The 23,909-nt window shown below is 46.8% G+C and overlaps 1 protein-coding gene across 1 annotated transcript in view; it reads right to left on the bottom strand.

Annotated features, from left to right (window-relative positions):
- AR (androgen receptor) overlaps positions 1 to 19,588 on the bottom strand; it is a 233,733-nt gene extending 214,145 nt beyond the window's left edge. Inside the window, exon 1 of the mRNA XM_053374239.1 lies at positions 18,403 to 19,588. Coding sequence (XP_053230214.1) covers positions 18,403 to 19,586 — 1,184 coding nt within the window. The 5' untranslated portion in view covers positions 19,587 to 19,588. The remainder of the gene's footprint in view (positions 1 to 18,402) is intronic.
- Between the last annotated feature and the right edge of the window lie 4,321 nt (positions 19,589 to 23,909).

Here is a 23,909-nt window from a genome sequence, read left to right as displayed (position 1 = left end):
AAAAAAATAAAAATCAGCCATTAAGTAGATACATAATTTCTCTTTCCTTTCTGAGAAAAGACTGCAGCTTTTGTTTGCCAGAATAAAGAACATAAGAACGTAAGAGGCGCTTGCTGGATCAGGTCAGAGGCCCATCTAGTCCAGCATCCTCTTCTCACAAGCTGCCAACCAACTGCTGTGGGAAACCCCTGAACAATACCTGCACTCTGTGACCTCCAGAAGCATTATTGCCTCTGACGGTGGAGGCAGAACGTAGCTATCATGGCTAATGGCCATCGATAGCCCTCTCTTCCATGAATTTATCTAAACCACTTTCAAAGCCACCCAGGTTGGTGGCCATCTGCCTCTTGTGGGAGTGAGTTCCATAGCTTAACCCCAAGGTCTTGTTCCTGGTCCATCACCTCCAGTTCAGACCACATTAGCGCATAGGTGAAATAAAGATTTATTTATATTTTTGCCACAAAGTGCCCAACTTTACGCTTGTTTATGTTGAATTGCATGTGCCATTTTACTGCCCAATCTCTCCGTTTGGAGAGGTCCTTTTGGAGCTCTTTGCAATCTCTTTTTAACAACTCCAAACAATTTAGTTACAATCAGCGAACTCGGCCAGATTGTCAAATTGCCTCTTGCTTTTCGTCTGTGAGCAAGTCACGGGGGTGGAAGAATCTTTGCCTGAATCGGCCAAGGTTTTGAAACTGCAAGCTTAGAAAGCAATCCCCAGCCACAGTTTTTAAGAGCTTGCCTTTGCTTTACAGCTCCCGCCTAAGGCAGCTCTTAACAATGATTAAGGCACTAAAATATGTATTTAAATCACCAGCTGAAATGTCAATGAAATCAAAACACTCTAAAACACAAAGTAAAAAAGCAATGTCTACCCAAGAAAACATGACTAATGCCAATCAGTTACTTGAGCAGGTGGAAAAGGAAATAAAAGATTGCTGAACACCATCCATCACTAAACAAAGCCAGCAATGTCAAAGGCGGGAACAAAAAAACCCTTCCTGCCAGAAAGCTTGTTAACCATCTACTAGGTTGGTGTGTTTCAACCTGGGCACCAAACAAGAGGCAGAGCTGCTACACTTACATCAAACAATACCTACACATACACAGGTAAAAAAAAAAAAAGAATGTGCCAATTTACATAATATTAATAATAATTTATTTTTTGTACCCCACCCATAAGACTGGGTTGCAGCTTCAAACCCAGCCAGATGGATATAAATAAATTATTATTATATTATATATAAAAGAACACAACAAAACATCACACATTAAAAGCTTCCTCAAAGGGGACTGCCTTCAGATGTCTACGGAAACTTGTATAATGGTTTATCTCCTTGACACCTGATGGGAGAGTGTTCCGCAGGGTGGGCACCACTACTGAGAAGGCTCTGTGCAGGATCCCTGCAACTTCTCACAATGAAGGGAACTGCCAGAAGGCCCTCAGAGCTGGTATGCAGGGCCAAAGCCACTTAGGGCTACAAAAGTGCATCCTGGTGGGGAAATGGTCCTGTCTGAATAGCTTTTCTTATTAAATGCAGGCAGCATCCCACATCAGCACCAGCTCACCTCTCCGCTGGTCTCCCAGGACCAGAAGAGGTATGAAGAGGACACAGCATAGACTGACAAGGAGAAGAAGTCTCAGGTTGCTTGAGAAGGACCAGGGGAGGAGCCTTAGGGAGCAATGGGGAGGTGGAAACCTTTAGTCCTCACAACTGCCTCACTGGGGCAAGACCTACTGGGAAGAGTTGCTCTGCTCACTAGACCTGCCCTCCTGAGCTGTTTGTTTCTTTAAATAAAGAGCTAACTTCACTGATGCCATTCCATTCCCTTAATCACTTTGTTTGCCCTCTTTTGAACTTTTTCAAACTCTTCACTCTCACAGAAGATGGGTAACGTTATTGATTTTTTCGTGTTTGTAAACAGATGAATTTCCCCCTGCAGCAGAGGTGCCTAGAATTAACTACTTGTGGTAATGTGTATGATTAAGCAGCAACAATGCATTAAGCTTCTGTGAAGGCTGTCCAGTGCCCACTTCCTCTCCACCCAGAGGTTCAAAATATCAGGGGGTAACAAGAAAGAAACAAAAGAACCTGGAGATTTAATGAAACTTCTGTGAGCGCTTAACACTTGATGGCTTCACAACTAAGGGACAAAACTTAAACCAAAAACTCTTTGCAGAGAAGCTTCTAAACTGCACTCTTTATCCAACCATGGCTCAGGTACAGTGGCGTAGCGTGGGTGGCAGCACCCGGGGCAAGGCAAGTAATTTGTGCCCCCTGCGAATGCAAGCTGCGAGCGCGCCACCCCCCCAGATGTTGCGTCCGGTGCAGACGGCCCCCCCTGCACCCCCCACGCTACTGCTCAAGTAGACTTTTCTCACCTGAAATGACTATCACCCCACTAAGCCACTTCTAGGATTTATCTTCCCCACAGGGAATCAAAACCGGGCTGCCCTGCCTAGCTATCCCCACTCATATAGTTCAAACTCCCCAACTGCCCCCACTGATGGTTAGTCCCACTCCCATTAAAAGTCAAAGCCCTAACTATCGCTCTCTGTCTCATGGACAGACAATCCCTTTCCAATCGCAGGTCACTGTCCTGCAGCCAAATTAGGAGGAGGGCGCAAGCATTGAGGCGGCAGCGGCGCGGGACGGGCAGGACGAGACGGAAAGAGCAAACAACCATCAAGCAGTGGACGCTCTTTCTGTGGGCACTCTTTCTGTGGAATACGCTCAAGGTCCAAATCCTCTCTCCCTTATTAAAACGGTTTTTAAACTCTTCTTAGAAGGTAAAAAAAAAAAAAACCCACACACGCTAATCTCCTCCCCACTCCAAAGCTATGCCATAAAAAGCCGTCGGGCGCGCGAAGCAAGGAAGTTTGCTCCACGGTGGACTTGGGGATGAAGGGCTTCTTTCCTTCGCCCTCTGCGCATTCCGCCCGCGTCCCTGAGAGGTGCCTCTTCCCCTCTCTTTCCGCCTTTGTCTTTGCTTCCTCGCGTCCGTCAAAAAGCAGCCGCGTTTGCCTGTTTCGGGCTGTTTGTTGTGTGTGGAGAAGAGAATGTCAGCCATCCGGCGAACATCTCGCACGACCTGCTTGGGGTTTAACCACCACCGCCACCCCGCCTCCACTAATTGCAACAGTTCCAAGCAGAAACCATCTAAAGATTCCCATAACCTTGTCAGGGGGCGCAAGAGGGCATTGAAGGCAGCCGGGGGCTCCCCCTTCCCTCCGCTGGCTTCTGCATGAAAACAGAGGGGAGGCGGGCCTGTTTGCCCACCCATTCAGCGGATGCTCACAGCGATGCCTGGGTTAACTCTAGAGTAATCAAGGGGGTTGTAATGTAGGCTCAACTTTTGGGGTGAGGGCTTACATTTAAAGATGAGGCCGTGGGGGGGTGCTCTCTCCTTTTCTCTTGCAGGAATAAAAAGGAGCAGGAAAGTTACAAAATCGCTCCATAGGGCAGCCCTGGTCACCTCACCTCAAAAAAAGGGAGATAGTAAAGTTGTAAAAGGTTCAGAAAAGGGCAACCAAAATGGTCAAAGGTTTGGAGCGACTCCTATATAAAGCATTTGGGACTTTATATAGAGAAACTTCTAAACTTATAGAAAAGAAGACACGATAGAAGGTAATGAAATTGTGCATGGTGTAGAGAAAGTGGATAGATGTTTTTCTCCTTCCCTAGGAACTTGTGAGCATCCAATGAAGGTAAATGGTAGATAAAAGGGTTGACTTCTCCACACAGCACAACTATGGAACTCCCTCCTACACGAGGCAGTGATGGGCACCAACTTGCATGGAAGAATTGTGGTTTTCCAGGTTCTAGAACAGCCACCAAGGTGCAGAAACCCCCTGCATTTATCCCTGAGCTGCCCTCAACATTCCTAAGCAGGAATCTCCAAATCTGACTTTAAAAAGTTCACATAAGTAGAGCCTGCTGGATTGGGCCAATGGCCCTTCTATTTCAGTAGCCTGTTCTCACAAAGTTGCCAACCAGATGCCTGTGGGAAACCTGCAAGCAGAATTACAGCCATTCTTTACCTGCGGCTCCTGCATTGCAGGGGGTTGAGCTAGATGACCCTTGGGGGTGCCTTCCAGCACTACAATACTATTGTTCCTTTTCCTTGCCTGTTTACACAAACTATTACAGGTTTCATGTCAGAAGGTCACGGGAAGCAAAGAAACCTAAATGGGGGCCCCAAGCTGGATCAGCATGTCACCAAGAATAAGGCTTCATGGCCACAATATTACAAGGATGAACAGAGTGTTCAGCTGGCAGGAGATGGAAGACTGTTTGGCAGCCCTGAAAACAGATACGGAAGTGGGGGCCATCTCTTGCATCAGCTGTGAACTAGCTTCTGGGTACAGGTTCCCTTTCTTTTAAATGTATGCTTTTTTGATACACAACTGGAAAACAGTCAATAGGAAGGAAAATAGATATAAAAAAAACCTAATAACCATAAACTTGACTACGTGAAGTACAGAAATTGTTTATATCATCATCAATAGTCAGGAAAAAATGAGGATCAACAGGTCAGAGTTTGCATCTGAATGAAATAGTATCTGTAATCAGATTAATCATCAGAAGGAAGGCTGCAGTGCTTGGGACTTTTTAGTTTATAGAAAAAGAGGACAAGAGGCAACATGATAGAAGTTTATAGAATTAATCAAACCATGGAGAAAGTGGGTAGAAAAAAAGTTTCTCTCCCTCTCTCATAACGCTGGAACTCGTGGGCATCCAATGAAGCTGAATGCTGGAAGATTCAGAGCAGGAAAAATACGGTAAATAAAGGACTTTCCATGCAAGGCATAGTTAAACTATGGAAAGCTGTCTGGCAGGAGGCAGGGATGGCCCCAAACCCACATGGCTTTAAAAGAGGATTAGACATACTCATGGAGGAGATGGCTACTAGCCACAATGGCTATGGCTCTAGAGTTGTAAACAATAAGTTCTTCTGAACACTAGTTGCTGGAAACCACAAGAGGTGAGAGGGCTGTTGTGGTTGGATTCTGCTTGCTGCTTTTCCACAGGCAACTGTTCAGACTGTATGAGAACAGGATGCTGGACAAGAAGGGCCACTGACCTGATCCAGAAGGCTCTTATGGTCTTCTGACCAAAAGTCATCAAAACAGAAAAACACCAACGAGTTGGGGAGGGGGCAGTCTGGAAAAAAAGAAAATTATTTGGGGGGAGGCAAGTGCCCCCCTCCACAGTGGTGTGTGAGTCCTTGGATGTTTGCATAATAAAATTATTCTTGGTTATAAAAATTATTAATGGAAGCCATCCTTCTTTTTATACCACTGAGGCTGAGTTTGATGGGAGTAGACAAGAATGAGGGGGAGCAGGCCTTGTTATATTCTTCTCTTTCAGTCATTCTCCTGCTGAAAATCACTCACCCCCCCCCGACACACCTGCTATGCCATTTAGAAAACCTGGCTGTACAACCCAGGCAAGCTCAGCAGCACCAGGCCTGCGCTTCTTGGAATCTAAGGCTGGCCTCTGCCACAGAAGCTGGGCAGTTGGCTCAGAGAAAAAGTCTCAGGGCCCCTACAAAACCTCTTTCAATGAGTCGGGAGATGTGTATCCTTCAAAACCAAGTTGCGCTGATGGAAGCTGGGGCTTAGGCAATCATTTGCCCCAAAGACTGACTTCATCTCGATCCCTGGCACAACAAGAATTCTACTGAATATAAAAGACGTAAGACGACCTCCGTTGGGTCAGGTCAGTCCAGCATCCTGTTCTCACAGTGGCTGACAAGATGCTTCAAAGGGCCTCCCTCAAGCAGGATTCAAGCACCAGAGCCCTCTGTCCTCCTGTGGTTTCCAGTAACTGGTATTCAGGAGCATTTCTGCCTCAAACTGTGGAAGGCAGAGCACAGGCATTGTGCCTAGTAGCTCTCAGGGGCTGATGCTTGCCTGAATCCAGATGCAGGCTTTAAGTTAATAGATTGTATTTATATCCCACTTTTTTCCTACACAGAGCTCAAGGTGTAATGCATGGCCCTCCCCCCTCCATTTAATGCCTACAACCCTGTGACAGTTGGGTTAGGTTGAGAGGCAGCGAACTGGCCTATGGCCATACCCAGGGAAGCTTCATGGCCAAGTGGGGCATTTGTACCTTGGTCTCTCTCAGCTCCTAGTCTAACATTCTAAATACTACCCCGCACACTTCAGTGGGGTGTGCACTCAGTTCAGGCTCATTCCTTTACCTGTTCTCTGCTTCTGCCAAGCCTGGAGGCAAGATCTGCACATATTACTCTTAGGCCCAATAAATTTCTAGTGGGTTGCTTTGATGTTTTGTTGATAGTAGGCCAGGCAATGGCACGGTTTGACCTCGGATGCCTCTAAAATATTATCTTGCCCCCACCCATACATACCCAAAAGATCACAGCGTACTGCAGGTGGGGGCACCCTAAAGATATAATCCAATCAGGAGGCCTGTGCAGCTGCTGCCAGACTTGGGCCTTTAGTGTGGCAGCAGCTCCTACAGTTTGGAACTACCTCTCATTGCCTACCAAGACAGGGGCCTTCCCTGTTGCCTTCTGGGAACCAATGAAATACCTCTTTCAACAAACCTTCTACAGTGGTACTTCTGGTTAAGAACTTAATTTGTTCTGGAGGTCCGTTCTTAACCTGAAACTGTTCTTAACCTGAGGTACCACTTTAGCTATGGGGCCTCCTGCTGCCGCCGCACGATTTCTGTTCTCACCCTGAAGCAAAGTTCTTAACCTGAGGTACTATTTCTGGGTTAGTGGAGTCTGTAACCTGAAGCGTATGTAACCCGAGGTACCACTGTACATGGAGATCTTCATCCCAGCTGGCATCTATGTGGAAGGACCACAGCTCAGTGGTAGAGAATCTTGCCTTGCATGCAAATTGCCCCAGGTTTAGTCCCCATCATCTCCTGGTACAGTGGGAGAGACTCTCTGCCTGAAATCCTAGAAAGCCTCTACCAAGTCAGCACAGACAATACTGAGCTAGATTAACCCAAAGGTCTGACTCGGTATAGGGCAGGCAGCTTCCTACGTCCCCATATGTAATGGGCTTAAATTGCTTTCATGCATGTGCTGTTGAGTCAAACTGTTCTTATATATGTAATGGGTGGGTTTGGTGGTTGGTTGGCTGGTAAATTGCTTTAGGGTGCCCCATGGGAACTGATTCATCAATAAGAAAAATGCACCAGTGGAGATCTAAATTAGTATTTATTAATAATCTTCCACACATATCTCATGACAATGAACAAAAAAGAAACACATAGAAAACATCAGGGAAGGAACACCAAGCAGATAATTTATAGCAGATAACTATCCATCCAGCTGGGAAGGCTTACTGGAGGAAAAATACCTCCAACCATTTCCAGAAAGTGCATATAGGGGGAGCATGTCACATCTCAACAGAGAGGATGTTCCACAGAAGGGGCAGCCACACCAAAGGCCCTGCTCTAAGTTACTTCAGAGAGGGCTTCTGAGATCCTTTGGAACTTGCAGAAGAGACTCTCCTAAATATCGCAGAATGGGTAAAACGTAGGGTGGTCTTTGAAAAAAGGTGGTCAGTCTAAATGCACAGTGAGTCATGATGTTTTTCTTGGACTCATAAAGAACTTCAGCCTGCAAGTAATGGAATGACTGAATGCTCCCTCATGGAAGAAACTTACCCTCCCCCCCCATATATAGAAAACATCCAGGAGGATAAAATACATCCTCCTCAATACCTGGTTTTCTCTGTAAATGAATTCTAACAAGAAACACCTTCTGAAGTGGTACAGTCCAGGGACATTTTAAATGCAGATTTGTTGCTTGTGGACAACGAGTTTAAGTGGCTGCCTTCAAATGAGATACTTGCCATATATTTGTCTGTGTGTTTGGGGAGGCTTCTCTGCACTGCCATCCCAATACTTAAAACCACTTTAAAATCCCAATAACCTCTTCTGAGAGGTGGGAGTACAGGGCATTTAGGGTCTCGGCTAAAAAGGGAGAGAGTGTTACTGTGAATGAAGTTGTACGAGGAGAACTCTATCCAGTTTTTAAAATTTATTTCCAGAGTTTGAACACTCCAATTTCCAATTTGCCTTAAAAGTCTTTAGAAGAGTTAGCTGTTGAAAACAGCCTCTCTTAGCCTCAGATTGCAAACCAATAATTTGGGGGACAATGACTGACAAGCAGGCTAAGAGAAACTGTGATTCCCAAGGTGGGGTGGAGGGATTACCTAGGGGGGCACTAAGAGGAAAGGTGGCAGCAGGGGGCCCCACTGAGGATATTGATTATTTTCTTTTCGATTGGCAAGGCAAGACACTAAAGTGAAAAAACTTCCGCACTTCATATTTCAAAATTTACTGTTCTTTTATCACTTCCAAAGCTTTGATCACATTTGTTTGTATTTACAACTCTGAGTTGGCACAAGACCGCCAATTACGTACTGGTAATTGCTATTGATTTTCTTACGAATTATAGCTACCATGCATCCGTGGTAGGCGAAGGTTTGTGCATGTTTGGTAAGTATATGCATGTTATGCTATGGATTTCCTTCACCGTTACTTTTTAATTACGAATGGAGAGAGATATTTCTTGTAGAATATTCTTGGCTGGATTTTATTTGGTCATCGTCTTCCTCGGCGGGTTGTACAAACCCCTGTTCTGAATTAACGCTTTTTATAGGGCAGGGTAGAGGGCGATGTGATGGGTTTATGGAACTGAGGAACGGGGGGGGGGGGGGGAGATGGCCTAGAAAAGTTTGGGAACCACTGCTCCACGGTCTTCTTGTGTGTTGAAATGAAAAACAATACATATTACGTCTGCATTCCTGTCATCTTACCCTCTCACTCCCTATTGTTGGCAAAAGGTGGCTTGCACAGAAGTGTTTTGCACTATTTCTGGGAACAGTGGCGCAACCTCAAGCTTTGGTACATCTCCAGAGGAAGAGAATCCTAGACCGAAGGGGCAGCCACCGAAAACCCCCCACCATGCACTGCACACCCTTGCAGGTCTAAGGGACTGTTTCCAGTTAGCAGTGCAATGGGGTAAGAGAAGGTGGCTTGTTAGGTATGCTGTATCCGGACCTTGTAAGGCTTTGTAGCCACCAGCCCCTTGAATTGAGCCCAGAAGAGGAATGGAGCCCTGCTGTGATGTGTTCCGATGATCCACCCACCACACCGATCGGCATTTTGCACCAGCCAGAGTGCCGTCAAGGGGAGCCCTACACAATGTACAGTACGTGATGTTTTCTAGCCCGAGGCGAAGTACGCATGGACGAATTAAGACAGATAAATCTGCTTCCTGGCTCATTCATACAGCAGCTCTCTGTATCAAACTCCAAAGTTCATGACTTCAAGACATGCAGGGGGCCAGGGGTGGGGGTTGGTGTAGAGAGATAATGTGCCCCAGACTGTCTTATTTTTTTTTTTAAACTCAGTCTAATAAAGGCAGAGGTTAAAAAAAGGTGAAGAGATTTTTTTTTTAAGGACGATTACTTTCTGTATCGAAAGACAGGATTTATCCCATCCATGAGAAATTACCTGGAATTCACAGTACATAAAATCAGTTCTTCTGACTGTGGGCTTTTAAGAGAGCAACCGAAAGCCAGCCGGTTTTGGAAATAGCATTCTTCCACGCACCATTTGTCTTCAAAAGAAATATCTACATATTATTACCATTAAATTGAAGAACAAAGGTCAGAGGCACCCGAGAGAAAACAGGGGCCCGATCCCGTTCTTACAGAGGCAAACATGAACTCTCCCCCCCCCCGTGGCGGTTGGGGAAATAATCCTCATTCTGATTGGCAACTGACCTGTACTCCTTCTTAAATAGTTCCCCCAGCCACCCTGTGCCCAAACACGCAAATGAAATTTATTTCTTTGGGAAAAACCAAGAATATGAAAGTGATCCTTTTGTATGTCCTTATGCAAGTCTTTTAAGCGATTTTAAAACCAAAGTTAAATGTTCCAAATTTCCAGAAGTATTTTTTTTTAAAAAAACCAAACCTAATTCTCAGTACAAATCTAACCAAATTGAGTTCTGATTATGCAAGGCTTTTTCATCCTAATAGCAGCTAAATAGGTGCTCATGAAAACTATTAAAGATTCTCTCTATAAACTACTTTGAGGATGTGTGTGTGTGTGTGTGTGCTTTTTTCAAAACCATAAAGAAGTGTATAAATGTTATAAAATAAATAAGATGCAAAGGCAAGGAGGGCGAAGAGAAGAGAAGACCCAACAGCTACGGGAACCGCAGTGTGGATCCATGCTGCAGAAGTTCTGAACAATTATTCTACAGATCCAATCCTGATTTGAATGCTTAGCTCTACGGGCTGCAGAGAAATTAGAATTCAGACAGTCTCAAATATTTCATCTGCAAAAGGGATCCAAGTGTGTCTAAGTGTCAGCGAATCAAGTCCATAAAACACCATCGTTCACCAGGCAATCTGGGGAAAACAAAACAGTTAAGGAGCTGTGGGAAAATGTCTGACTCTCTGGTCCAAAAGCCACTTAAACCAGATAACCTCAGCAGAACAACCTGAAAGCACAATTTGTAAACACACAACTTGGACTTTTTGCTTTAAAAAAAAAAGGAAAAAAAAGAGTAGAGATAACAAAAGATCTAGAGAAAGGACCCTGCTATATCTTTTCGTTTCCTCTTATTTCTGCATTATAAATAGCCTTGCTGTTTGTTATTAACCTAACTACAAGGCATCTTCTCCTAGTAACGTTTGTTAGAATTCAGTTCTGAGCCACAGGTCGCAAAAAGCAAAACCCAACAATATTGTTTTGCCAGTAAAAAAATAATAATACAAATATACACACTCTGGAAAGATTGTGATCTATTTTACAACAGGGACTTTAACAAGTAAGACGCTAATTAACAAATAAATGGCTGGGGGAAAGGAGTGGAGCAGGATAAGGGGAAATGTGATTACAGTGAATGGCCATATGCGCCCACCTAGATGTTTCTAAGCTGCTCTCTAATTTGTTTAGTCCACTTAGGGGTCCTCCCCACTACAAGTCCACTTAAAGTTAGCAGCTGGATCATTCTGTCGTTAAAAAAAGCCTGAAGCAAACACGATCAGAGCGCCATTATTATTTTTTAATTGTCTGTCTATAAGCTTATCTCTCATAAACCACTTTCAATCCAAGATTGGAACATTCCTTTTACTAAACATGAAATGTAGTTGATAGCATTCCAGCGAAAGCACAGTCATATAATGGTGGCCACACTCTTTAAAAATAAATAAATAAATCCGCACAGAAACCACGAATGAGAAGCTGGCGTACTTCTGAAAAATAATATCTTGAATCATAATAACCAGCCTTGAACACAGTCCAGATGTGCTTGGATTTCTCTCTCTCTCTGCTATGTACTTCGTCCAGTGCTGTGTACTGCTTTCCCTCAAGTTGTTGTTGTTAAAAAATGAAAAATTAGTAAGAGGGCTTGCAACAAAAATCTGCATAAAGCTACCAATGAGGAACTGCGCAAGCGGTAACAGAGACAATGTGTGCAAATCTGAAGCTTTGAATTGGGCCTCGGCTCATATGGCAATTTGGTCAGTAAACCGTTTTACCTTTCGAACAACAACAACAACAACAACAACAAAAGACTCCAGCTGCGGGTAACAGACCATGAGGTTCTTTTTCCAAGAGTAAAATGACTTCTCCATAACGACTGCAGCTGATGCCAGAAGTGCACCCCGCAGGCACCACAGAAAAGGAAGTGGTCATGTTCTGCTCAGAAGCGTGGACATGCTCGGTTCAGATCAATGACCTTCAGGTGAAGGAAGGCCTCACAAACTGGCCCATTAATTTCTCCCCCCCTTTAGCTGACCAAGTCTCGTCCTCCACGGAAACTGGACTGACCTATTTCCCTTCCAACAAATAAAAAAGCAGTTGAAAAACGAAGCGTGGCAGGAACCGACACAAAGGGGGAACAGCAAAGTCTGCAAAAGTGGTTGGGGGGGGGAGGATTTAAAAATGCCACAGGGAAAGTTTGCAAAATGGCCTTTGTGGGTCTTGATTTTTTTAAACCTAAAACAAAACAAAACCTAGAGCAGGTGAAAGAAAAAAGCAGAAAAGTGGAGGTCATCCGAGGTGGTCCAAAAAGGGTGAAGAGTGCAGGCTTCTGGTCCAAGAGGACAAGTGCTAGGAAGTTGCTTTGAAAGGACCCTGCAAGCCCAAAGGGAGGGGCGACATGTTTACATGGGTAGGTGCGTGTATAAAAAGACCCTTAACGTCTTCAGTGGGGATTGCCTCCTGATAAAATATTCCCAGTTCAACAGTGCCAGATCACAACGTTTTAAAAAGGAGGCATCAAACGTAACGATCACCAGCCCTATAGGAAAGGATCATAGAACTGTAGAGTTGGAAGGGACATCTAGCCAAAGGAAAAGGGGTAAGTGAGAAAACCCAACATAATGTTATTTATCACCAAGCTTTAATCTGTTAAGTGCCTGGATTTGTGTCTTCAGAATTACATGGGAACTCCTGGGGCTTAGTCCTGACACTGAAAATGTACAGGACATTCAACATACCACAGAATATCTGCTCTAGCACTGATCAGTGCCGGACATTTGCTATGCAGGCTTCCTCAGTGATTCAAGCCGTACTGAGCCCAGTTTAGGGAAACATGGTCAAAGAAGTGCCCTGGATTGAAGGCAGATTAAGCCCCAGAAAAGCCACCCAGACTGGAAAGGGCTAACAGTGCAAAATTTAGGCTTAAGTTAGATGCAGGCATTAAGACTATCCTGTCCTTATGGCCAACATCAGGAGAGCTATTTGCTTAATTGTTTTTGGCTGTGTCGTCCTTCCGAAATGCAGAATATTGTTTATGTGACAGGCTCGCTCCACTGAAAGGACTTGAGGAGGAACAAAGGATGGAGAAACCCATACGGCTGCAACTGGGTTATCCACTGAAGAAGAGTTAAAAAAAGAAAAGAAAAGCACCTATAAATCAGAAATCCTTATCTTAGCCCAAGCAATTTCTTCATCGCTAATCTCCCCACATCAAGAGAAAATCAAAAGCTACTCACAGGGCAAACAGATTATGAAGCTACACAGCAACTTCACTCCCAAGGGAATAAATAACCTTTAAGGAGATCGATCTGCACATAACATCAAGGAGGGGGAAAGACCACACACAATCCCACCCCACACATGCTCTTTGCTTGTGCTGCCGGGAAAGTGCAAAGCTAAAATGAAGCAGCCACCACTCTCGCTGTCAGGTGGCATTTAAAGCACCACAAAGAATAAAGGTGATGGAGAGGCAACCAACCTCCTTACTCTGCAGGAACCTTAATCTGCATTTGGGGAGGACTCTTGCAAGCCTAAAAGTAACCGCCAGCTTGGGAAATAATTGGAGGTAAAGAGTGATAAACCTGATTCATAAAATGCAACGCGTGATCCAAAGCAAGCTATTCGGAAAACAGGTCCCACAAGTTTTGCTGTCTCCCAAGGAAATGTGCACAGCACTACATCCATTTATGGGAAGAGATGGCAGTGGTGGCAGGCGGGCAGGAATAAAAGAGGCCAAGGCTGGGTGTGCCTTTGCAAGCTCTGGTTCAGGGGTAGCCAACATGGAGGCCACTGGCAACGCTGGCTGGGTCTGCTGGGAGACCAGTTACACCTGGAGAGAACAGCGCTGGGTGCCCATGCTCTTGCCACAAGCATTTTCGTTCAGCCAATGTGCCACTCCGTACAATGGTGTAGATTACCCTTGGGGGTCTCTTCCAACTCGGGAGTTCTGTGATTCTACGAGCATGAGACCCAATGTGGTTGTTAAGGGTGTTGGGCTTTTGTCTGGTGGGCTACCCAGCACCTCTGGCTATGCAGTGTAACAGGGTTGTTTTGAGGGTGTAATATGTTGGGGTGAGGGAAGAGAACTATGTACACACTACCCTGAGCTTCCTTCGAGAAAGGGGGGCTAAATATGCAATAAATAAATTAAATATTCCCAGTCCCTTCTGAGCTTTTATTATCACTGAGTGATCCAGCCAAAGTTACTTTTTGTCTTAACAGGAAACAATTTCGGCATTTGCTTGGTTCTCCTATGGAAATGAATGGGTCTAAAAAATGGTGGCAGGGGTCAGCAAACTTTTTCAGCAGGGGGCTGGTCCACTGTCCCTCAGACCATGTGGGGGGGCAGGACTATATGGGGGGGGGATGAACACATTCCTATGCCCCATAAATAACCCAGAGATGCATTTTAAATAAAAGGGCACATTCCACTCATGTAAAAACACGCTGATTCCTGGACCGTCCGTGGGCCGGATTTAGGAGGCGATTGGGCCGGATCCTGCCCCCGGGCCTTAGCTTGCCTACCAATGTTCTAGTCTGTTTGTTTTTGTATGATAAGGGGGTGGGGGAGACAAGCTGGCAGTCTTCTCTCAAATTGCTCAGTAAAAAATAAACCTGTTTCCAATTTGCAGCATTACGGGAAAAGACACAGGGCTAACAGATATATTAGTGTGCAGATGGCACCTAGCTTTTTAAAACTTTATTAATGTTATTGGATAAATAACTTATTTGAGTAGTTGCATTTAGCTGTTTTGCTTTCTTGGGTAGATCTATCATGTCACCCACCACCACCAAAGTTCTTACTACGGGTCTTATGACTGGGTTGGTGAGGGAGAGGAGACATTGCCATCTGTCCAATAGAGCTGCAGTCCATTTTCCAGTAAAACGAAAACGAGCTTTTCTATACTTGCCCGTAAGCAATTCATTACCCCTGCTGTCTGCACCAGCAAGATTCAGCTGTTCCATTTTGAAGAAAGTGGGCTTTACCACCCAGTGATAATGTGAGAAATAAATATTATTCAACAGCTCAGATTGCAATTCTTAAAAATTGCAACGGGACTGGGAGTCACAAATGCAAAGGCCTAATTCAGCTCCGCTGACATCGATGGGAAGCCTTCCCATTAGATTCCACAGAGGGCTGGATACAGCCCAAGAAAAGTATTAGAAAGGGAAAGGGCAATCAACTGCTTACAAAGTATATTCTTTAAAATAAAATAAAAACCCACTTGGGTACACTAGTTTGCTTCTCTTCCGCAATCTATCTAATTTCTACATCTGAAACTCCCAAAATGTTTCCCACGGAGTGGGGAATGCAAAATTGATACAGCATATTCAGGGATGGCACTCCAAGGGGAATTTAAATGCTTTAAAGGATCTAAAACCACTTACTCCCTAAAAGTCCCTAAAACGACTTCTTGGGAAGCAACTGAAATGTTATGGTCACCGTTCCAGGTATTAGGCGTGCAAAATCTTAAATTCTATCTATTTCCACTTTGTCCTGGGCAGAACTGATTCTTGCTGTGTGTATAAAAGGGCGAAAAAAGAAGGTGGTGGAGACATATAGCAGACGTGAATCAACTTTTGACTCAGGGAGACCCGAGCAATGAACCCCATTTTCTCTGACTCAAAAGCTTCTATGGGTCAGCATTGATGCATCGCCCAAGATGCTTGCAAGCACCACACAGGTACCACTTGCCTTACTCACCAATAGTTTAAGGCAAAATCTGGACAGTGCCCCTTCCATGAAAATGGGGAGGGGGAGCTGCAGGCCAAAGCTCAGGGTAGCATAACTGCCGTGCTTATATCGCCGAGTTGCATTTTGAGAAAGCAGGACAAAATGGCGGATGGCTCAAGTCTTCAAACCGAAAGCAGCCCAATATGAGAATCACGCCTAAACGCAAAGGGGCTCTTTCTGTGCTGGTTGTACATTTCACCGATCAACATGCACAGAACTTCTTGCCTTCCCCCCACCCCACTGTATTATTCCACCCCCACCCAGCACTTGGTCCTCCCAACATGTATCATAAAGACACAATCAGGCAAAAGCAACACTGGACTCGGCTGTGATGAGTCCCACATATAATTTGTGCGTGCCATTTTGTACAGGCAGAGCGTCCCATGTAACTCTAGTGATTAAATGCCTTTGCAAAATCATGCAGTAGTTTATTAAGATCCCAAGTTATCAATTCAGTATCTTTGTTGTAAAATTTTATGGGAGGCTTGCGTTGTGGCCATCCACAACGTTTTTCCAGACTATGAGCCTTTGGGACATGGATCAATTCATGCTTTCTTTCGTTTTAATTTTATTTATTTGTGCTTTCTACCTCAGCTTCTGGATAGGGAAGGCTGACAATCTAACCCATTCATTATCAAATGAAACAAATATTAAACGAAGATCCTAATGCAAATCTGTCTAAACCCGGTTAAGCTCAAACACTATAATTTTAAAGTCACTTGAGAATATGATTCTAAACGTATATATTCACTAGAAATAAGTTCTGGTGAAACCGGTAGCTTTTCCTCCATAGGACTACAGTGCTTCAGTTTAAGAATCTTTTGGATTAGGCTGCAATACAGATTTTAAGAATAAGACTTGCTCCTTAAGGAATTAGGGATCCTTAATCATATATAGCTGAAGCCAAGATTAAAACCTCCTTGCTTACGTTTCTTTTTGTTAAAGGATCATATGAATCTGGTTTCAAGGAAGCCATCACCACTCCTATAAAAGTGCACTGCATTTGACTGTTGCTTGTAAAATAATAATAATAATAATAATAATAATAATAATAATAATAATAAATGTTGATGTGGAGACTTTACTACTAGTGCCAGAAATTTTATTGCCCAAACAAATGAAGTCATTGTTACATCACCAGAGCAGGCATGAGGTACTCAGGGAGCGATAAGTCTGAGTTCCTTTACAACTGGATTCTAGGAAGGGAAGGACCTGATCCTTGTCTTCATTTTAAACTCATGGCCTCACCACTAAGAATGTCAATACAGGCGCCACTGGTGAGATGGATGCTGGCTAGCTAAGGAGTGTGCCAGGACAACCAGCACACAAGATACCTAGGTATTAAAAAAGCCCATAACTCCAGTTGAGTCAACTAGCTGCAGGGGGACAGACACAGAATGGGTGTGTGGCAAGGGTAAAAGTCCAGTGCCCACCAACTGAGGTTCAATTGTTAAGTGGAAAGTCCCATCCAGTGCAGTGGGGCTTCCCTCAAATAAGCATGGTTACACCTGCAACACCAAAGCAAGTATCTCATGTCTCATCTGCTCTAGCTAAGCAAAGAGAAAAGAAACATTTTTTAAAAAAAAATTGCACATGCATACCTTTATATAAAGGCCCGTACTGATTAATTCTGTGTTTAAATTATTTACATCAATTGCATTTTCCAACCTTCTGTTTAGAAAGTAGCTTGCAAAAGTTTTTAACCGCTTGCTATATTTGTCAACCAACTATGAGATCTCTCTTGCGTGTAAATAATATTTGCAGCATAGCTTAACTCAAAATGCAGTCTCAGTTCAGTCTCTAAAGGGGTGAGAATTCAGAAGTGGGAGCTCATCCCAGTGGCGTAGCGTGGGGGGTGCAGGGGGGGCCGGCCGCACCGGGCGCAACATCTGGGGTTAGGGCAAATCCATGGGTTAGGGGGTGCAAATTACTTGCCTTGCCCCGGGTGCTGACAACCCACGCTACGCCACTGGCTCATCCACATTTATGGACACAAATTTACTTACCTTAATTTACGTCTGCTGTTGTCAGCATTTCTAGAAACTCGCTGGAGCACACAAAATACAGACAACTTTTTATATATAAAAAATAACAACACTGAAACGGCCCTGATCATTATAAAGAGACTCAGCTATTCAAAGTGGGGGGGAGGAGGGGGGAGATAAGAGCAAATTTAAATATGAATAATCATAGCTCCATATCTCTAATGGATCGCTAAATCACCTTTCAAAGTCCTGGTTTCAGAGCATAGAAATTCTGGCGCAAGCACCTTCTCCGATGAGTCATGGGAGAAGCAACGGCAGTGAACTCTGCCAGAACCTCGCTCAAAACAACAAAATAATGCTACATTCATGCAGAGGACTCCCAACTGTGTTAGGAATCCAGAATGCTGCTAAAGCCAATGAAATCAACATTTCTAAACGATACCCCTAAATCCTGACATTCAGTCAGACTGAAGAAAGATGCATCATGGTCAGGACTGAACAAATTGACAATTTACCCCAAGAAAACTGGGGTAAGTTTTTTTTGGGGGGAGGGTTAATATAGTTTTTGCTTTATCTACACTTGATCAGCAAGCTCAGCAGACAGGTTGGGTATTTACCTGCGAGTAGCTCCAGAGCAGAGTGGGCCTTGAACCAGCAACCATTAGGACCAAGCCCTCCTTTGGACCCCTGCCCTGCACCAATTCACACCCAAGGAAATTGCAGGAGGAGATGCAAAAGGTCATGCAATCCACACACACCGCAAACCAGGCTAAAAAAGAATACTGGTTGCAATCCTCCCCTCTTCTCTTTGCAAACCCGGGATCTTACCCCTCCAATCTGCCTGCAAGTGTTTTGCAAAACCCTACCGGCCCTCGGCGAGGAATGTCTGAGCGCGTTAGCCCTTTACCTCATGTCTCCGTAGGCCCCCGGGTAGCCCTCCATCCACGGGGTGAGCTCCGTCTTGATGCAGCCGGCGGCAGGGGCGAAGGGCATCCTGCCCACTACGCCCCCGGGATACCACACCTCGGACGGTGGGAGCTCTGCGCCCTCTTGTCCAGACGGCGGGCCCTGGCTCCTGGCGTAGCCGAAGGAGGCCGGGGGTGCGCCTTCGTAGAGCTGCCCTTCCTCGGTGAAGAAGGGGTGCCAGCCGGGGCCAGGAGGGCCGGCATAGTGGGGCGCCAAGGCAGCAGGCACGTCCCCGGCGCGCCGGCACTGCGGCCCCCAAACGGCACCGCCGGGTGCGTACTCCAAGGGGCTCTCCAGCTTGATGCGCCCATGTGAGGCCAGGGCCAACTGGAAGTTGTAGTAGTCTCGGTTCGGGAAGGCTCCCGACGGCTCCTCCAGCTCCGGAGAGCTCTTGTAGAGGCTCAGGTGTCCTGGCACGTCCATGGCCAGCACGCCCTCGCCGCCAGCGCCGCCGCCAGTGCCTCCCTCCTCGGCTTCCATGATCTTGCAGCCGCCCAGATTCAGGGGCCGAGCGTGCGCGCCAGCGAACATGCAGTCGCCGCGGGTCGCCGCCACCTCGCCGACGCCGGGCGCATCAAGCGCTTCCACCGCCAAGCCCATGGAGGCGGACACGGCTTTGCACAGCTCCTTGGCGCTCTCCCCCAGGTAGTCAGTTTTGTCAGATGGGGCTTCCTCGCCTCCTCCGCGGGGCTCGCCTCCTTCTGCCGCCTGCAGAAGACTGCTCTCACCCAAGATGTCTTTAAAGTCCCCCGGGCAACTCTGGAAAGAGGGGCCTCCCAGCAGGGCCAGAGAGGACGGGGCGGACGAGGACGCGGACGCGGACTCCTCCCGCTCATCGGGGGGCTGCAGGGTTTTGCTCACCTGTGGCTGCTCCTCCAGAGGCAAGTAAGTGGGCGAAGCCGGGTCTTGCTGGTGGGCGCTGGGCTCTTGCAAGTGGGACCCCGAGGAAGATGACCCCGCCGTCGCGGACGCCGACGCCTGGTGGCTGGGGCCAGCCTCCTCCCGCAGGGGTCCGGGGCTCTGGAACGCTTCGCGGACACTCTGAAACAGGTTCTGGAAGGCACTTCGAAAAGCTTTCGCCGGCGGCCGAGGATAGACTCTGCCCAGACCGACGTGCACCTCCATGATCTCTCCTGTGGCTGGACGGCAAGGGGAGTGGGGGTCAGCCCGCTGTGTTTTTCTCTGGCTGCAGGTTGGTTCTGGAGACTCCTCGACTGGGCGGGATGTCAGCTGCGAGAACCGGGCTTTTCTACCAGCTTCCGACGGCGACCAGCAGAGCCATCCCTTGGGCCGTCGGGGCACGCGCGAGGCGCTCCTAAATTGGAGCAGGTGCAGTTGTCAGTGGTGTGCGAGAAAAGCCGGTCGGCCCTGGCCTCTCGGGTCCGACGCCTCCCGCCTGGGGAAACGCAGAAGTCAAGGCGCTAGTCCGCTGTTTTTTGTTGTTGTTCTTTTTTTTTTTTCCAACTTTCCCAGCCGGAGCGAAGACGCAGCCGTTGGCAGTTGCTGCTGTTGCAATTGCAAACTGATGCCTCTCTTGCAGGGGTGAGCTGAGGTTACAGCCGGGAGAGCGAGAGCGGCTGCTGGCTGGAGGCGAGAGAGCGCCGCGGACCGCACACCCCCTCCTTTCCTTGCAAGCTCCGCCGACGGACGGACGCTTTGGAGGCAAGCCGGGCTGCCCGGAGAAGGTGAACCCGGGCGCGGAGGGAGGGCGGAGACGGAGGCTGGCGAGCCGGCAGGCCTGGGAGGAGCGGCGGTGCTGGTCGCCCAATGGGCGCAGCGGCCGAGGAGATCCCTTGAATCCGGGGCGGAGAGAGCAGCAACAAGTCGCGGTTGGTGGGATAGAAGCAGTAAAAGTAAGTGGCTTCCCTAGGCTGGCCACGCCGCGCGCTCCCGCGCTCGGCTACGCTGCTGTCGCCCGGCGCGCCTCCGGAGGATCGTGGACAGGGCGGGGGAGAAGGAAGCCGGTCCGCCTTCGCTCGGGTTTTATGCGCTTCCCTTCCCGCCCCTTTGGACTCCGATTCCGGGGCGGAGATTGGCTCCGCACTCTTGCTCCGCCTGAAAGCGCTGCGCCGCGTCGCGCCTTGCTCGCTCTCGCTTTCCCCCGCTCGGCAGTCTGACTCGATGGCCTCAAGAGATCCCAAGCTGCGCTTTAACTGCGCACAGCGGGCAAGGTTGCGCCGATCCGGGGCCGCTTGGCACTACTGTGCCTTCCTGGCGACTGCTCGGAACATATGCATGCCCAGTTCCACCACGTGCCGGACAGCGGAGCTTGCAGAGAAGCCTCTGCACACGGGAGCGCGGGCTCAGAGCTCACTCAAAGCGCACGCAAAGCCTCAGATACCGATCTAGGTATCGCTCAGCAGTAGCGAACATTCGACGCCGCTGTAGTCGCTACAGCGCTTTGCAATCATGGTGGTGCTGCATAATGGTTAGAGTGTGGGACTAGGACCCCGAGACACCAAGATTCCAATCCCCACACTCTGCCATGAAGTTTTGGGTGTAGCATTGAGGACCAGGCACTTCCTCTCAGCCTTACCTCACAGGGCTGTTGTGGGAATTAAATGAGGAGGAGACTTATATGTGCTGCTTGGAAAAAGCTAAGGTTGGGTATAAATGCTCTAGCCATCCAACTGACAGCAACATCTGGAGAGTTGATCACTCCACACACTGGGGTGTTCCAGCAAATTGGGGGAAGGCTTGCAACTTGTGGGATGTTTCCAGGTGGCTGCTTATTGTGGGGTGGCTGCTCCAATGGCAGGCCTTCCTTAAAAACCTCCTATTGAGTTTTTGTTACATGCAAAAGCATATCAACACTGAAATAAAGCAGATAAGCAATGAAGAGAAAGGAAAAAGGCAACACAGTGAAATAGCAACAGCAAATCAGCCTTCCTAACAAGCCTGGCAAATCTGGAACTACACTGAGTGAGTGAGTAAGTGAATGTATTTCTATGGGTTCGTACACATTTCTGCTTGTCCCGCTCCTCTCCTTGGGAAAAGGATTCACTGCTGAAATGGAGCAAATGTCAGTTGGTTTTTCTGCAGGTTGATGTTAGTTCCAATACAGTGGTAAAGAGCGAGTTTTCCTGGAGAAAGTGGTTGGGGCAGGTAGAATACCTCTCAGACCTGTGCACCAGTGGAAGTGTGAGCAAGCTCAGAATTTCTTTCCATTCAAATGAATTCCCAAAGCAGCTTACAGACCACAAGTACCGTGTATTTCGGGTCTACTGGCCGCAATAAAGTTCTTTTTGTGTGTGACAATAAATAGCAAGAACATAATGGAACATTAAAGGTACAACGTATGTCGCATAAATTAACAAATCATCAGTGAAACAATTGCAATCTATAAAATGCTATTAATAAACCAGCAACTAAAAAATAAGCTGAACACCACAGCTACAGCATAGGGCATATTATATGACTCCCCGTACTAGATAATCTGATAATGCTGATGCTCCTGACTTAGACCTTGCTACATTAACCCCTGTGCAAGTGTGCTCATTCTCTGTGCCTATTTTATAGTTTGTTTTCCTCTCTTTTTCAATTTCCACCTGCAGTTACAATTGTTTTCTCTGTTCTATATACAGTCGTACCTTGGAATCTGTTCCGGAAGTCCATTCGACTTCAAAAATGTTCGAAAACCAAATCGTGGCTTCTCATTGGCTGCAGAAAGCCCCTGCAGCCAATCAGAAGCCGCGGAAGCCCCGTCAGACGTTCGGGTTTCAAAAGAGCATTCGCAAACTGGAACAATCACTTCCGGGTTTGCAGCGTTTGGGAGCCAAAACGTCTGACTTCCAGGGCGTTTGGGATCCAAGGTACGACTGTACTTTATAAAATGAAAATAAATACTTTGAAAGGAAAAATTAGACACAACAGCAAACCAGCATACCCCCCAAAAATCGTATTTCCCCGATTATCAAATGGTATTGAAATACGACAATAAAGATTGAGAAGCCAGAGGGATTAATATATTCAAAGAAAGGAAACAAATCTGCAATGGGATTCTCAGGTTGAGCCACATCTCCAGACCACCCACCTGCATGCCTTATTTATTTATTTATTTTGCAGCAGCCATGCTTTGTCTGACTTCTATAACACTGGAACTCGTGGGCATCTAATGAAACTGAATATGGGAAGATTTAGGACAGATAAATTTCTCCTTCACGCAATGTGTAGTTAAATTATGCAACTCCCTCCCACAGGAAGCGGTGATGGCCACAGGAATTCGGATGGCTTTACAAGAGGATTAGACAAATTCATGGAGGAGGAGAGGGCTGTGGATGGCTACTAGCCATGATGGCTATGCTCTGACCTCCATTGTTGGAGGCTGCAAGGCTTTTGAGCACCAGTTGCTGGAAACTGAAGGAGGGGAGAGTTGCAATGGCACTCGGATCCTGTTTTCCCACAGGCATCTGGTTGGCCACTGTGAGAACAGGATGATGTACTGCATGGGCCACTGGCCTGGTATAGCAGGCTCTTCTCACTTATTCTCTTGTGTCCAAGGCTTGCTCATAGGCTTCCCATTGGAGAAGCTGGTCAGCTGCTGTGAGAACAGGTTACACCATAGGTAGGCAACCTAAGGCCCGGGGGCTGGATCCGACCCAGTCACCTTCTAAATCCGGCCCACGGACGGTCTGGGAATCAGCGTGTTTTTACATGAGTAGAATGTGTGCTTTTATTTAAAAGGCATCTCTGGGTTATTTTGGGGGCATAGGAATTCGTTCATTCCCCCCCCCCAAAAAATATAGTCTGCCCTCCTCAAGGTCTGAGGGATAGTGGACAGGCCCCCTGCTGAAAAAGTTTGCTGACCCCTGGGTTACACCAGTGGCAGGATCCTGCAGGCTCTTCTTATATGTCACTGGCATCAAAATGCCAAGCTGCATCTCCCAATACCCCTCTTTAAATCTAGATTAAATATCTGCTAGGTGGAAACCAGTTACCCAGATTTAAATATCTGTTAGTTAAGTGGAAACCAGTTACCCAGAGACAGACAAAGAAAGAAAGAAAGAAAGAAAGAAAGAAAAGCCACTGAGCAACTGCTTCGTTGTTTTTGAAGCGCCCTTTAAAAAGCATCCTAGTCTAGTGCCTTTCTAGGGGCCAACGGGAGTCATAGCGGGTCAGGCAAGCTTCAGTTTTCTGATCCCAGGTTTAGCCCCTCACAGTGTCCAATAAGAAGCCTTTGGGAAACCCTCAAGCAGGCCCCAAGCACAAGAGCCCCCTCCCCTCCTCTCAACTGGTATCTATAAGCACTTCCTGCCTCCAACTATTAACTGTTAATTAGGACAGCCATCATGACTAGCAGCCATCAATAGCCCTCTCCTCTTCCATGAATTTGTCCAATCCTCGTTTAAAGCCATCCAAGTTGGTGGCCAGCACACCTTCCTACAGGGGCAGGTTCCATAGTTTAACTATGTGCTGTGTAAAACGAATCCTTCCTTTTACCTGTCCTGA

The sequence above is a fragment of the Podarcis raffonei genome, chromosome Z (assembly GCF_027172205.1).
Source record: "Podarcis raffonei isolate rPodRaf1 chromosome Z, rPodRaf1.pri, whole genome shotgun sequence".
Lineage (NCBI taxonomy): Eukaryota > Metazoa > Chordata > Lepidosauria > Squamata > Lacertidae > Podarcis > Podarcis raffonei.
This window is presented reverse-complemented; position numbering and strand designations above follow the sequence as displayed.